General features: G+C 53.4%; 1 protein-coding gene across 1 annotated transcript in view; it reads left to right on the forward strand.

Moving 5' to 3' along the window:
* Positions 1 to 489, forward strand: part of LACBIDRAFT_327853 (uncharacterized protein) — a gene marked incomplete at both ends in the record, with an annotated part of 747 nt that extends 258 nt beyond the window's left edge. The window contains 2 exons of the mRNA XM_001881747.1: positions 81 to 371; positions 434 to 489. Coding sequence (XP_001881782.1) covers positions 81 to 371; positions 434 to 489 — 347 coding nt within the window. The remainder of the gene's footprint in view (positions 1 to 80; positions 372 to 433) is intronic.
* Positions 490 to 783: the final 294 nt, after the last annotated feature.

Below are 783 nucleotides of genomic sequence, written 5' to 3' on the forward strand. Positions count from 1 at the left end.
TCGTGGCGCCTATAAGTTGTGGGATCGGGCTTCAGGCACCACGATCAAAAGTTGTGATGTCATTTTCGAGGAGGGAGTAGGACACCGTACGATTGAAGCTACGCCTACTGCTTCTTTTGACGTTGCTCTTGATGATGCTGATATGCCCCCAATTCTTGATGATGTGGACGAACCAGACACTCCCACAAATACCTCAGGCATTATTGTTCCACCCAAACCGCTCGCTCCTCGTCCACGCATCACGGATCCTCCGCCACACGCACAACCTGTTAGCGCTCAACCTCCATCTGCTACCCTAAATGGTGAAAACACGACGCCTACTCCCGTCTTGCCACCTAGACGCTCTGCTCGTCTCGCCGCCGTCGGGACAGGTGCGCCACTTCCTCAGGCGACTGTGCTGATGACAGGACTTCCAGAGACATACATACCCCAGAATTACGAGGAGGCGATGGCACGCTCCGATCTCTGGATGCCCGCAATGGAGGCTGAATGGGGAGTTCTGACCGAGAGGGAGGTTTTTCGTTTGTTGGATCCACCTCCAGGTGCACATATCATCAGATCTATGTGGGTGTACGCTAACAAGTACGATGCGGATGGTAATGTCATTCGACGGAAGGCCCGTCTCGTCGCCAAAGGCTTCTCGCAGATCCCTGGGCTCGAATATGATCAAAGATACGTGTCTGTCGTGTGTCTCGAATCTTTCTGCATGGTGGCTGCCATTGCCACTTCCCTCGACCTTCACATTTGGCAGGTTGACATCGTCTCCGCATTTCTTTATAGCCC

This window comes from Laccaria bicolor, genomic scaffold (assembly GCF_000143565.1).
Source record: "Laccaria bicolor S238N-H82 LACBIscaffold_14 genomic scaffold, whole genome shotgun sequence".
Taxonomy (NCBI): domain Eukaryota; kingdom Fungi; phylum Basidiomycota; class Agaricomycetes; order Agaricales; family Hydnangiaceae; genus Laccaria; species Laccaria bicolor.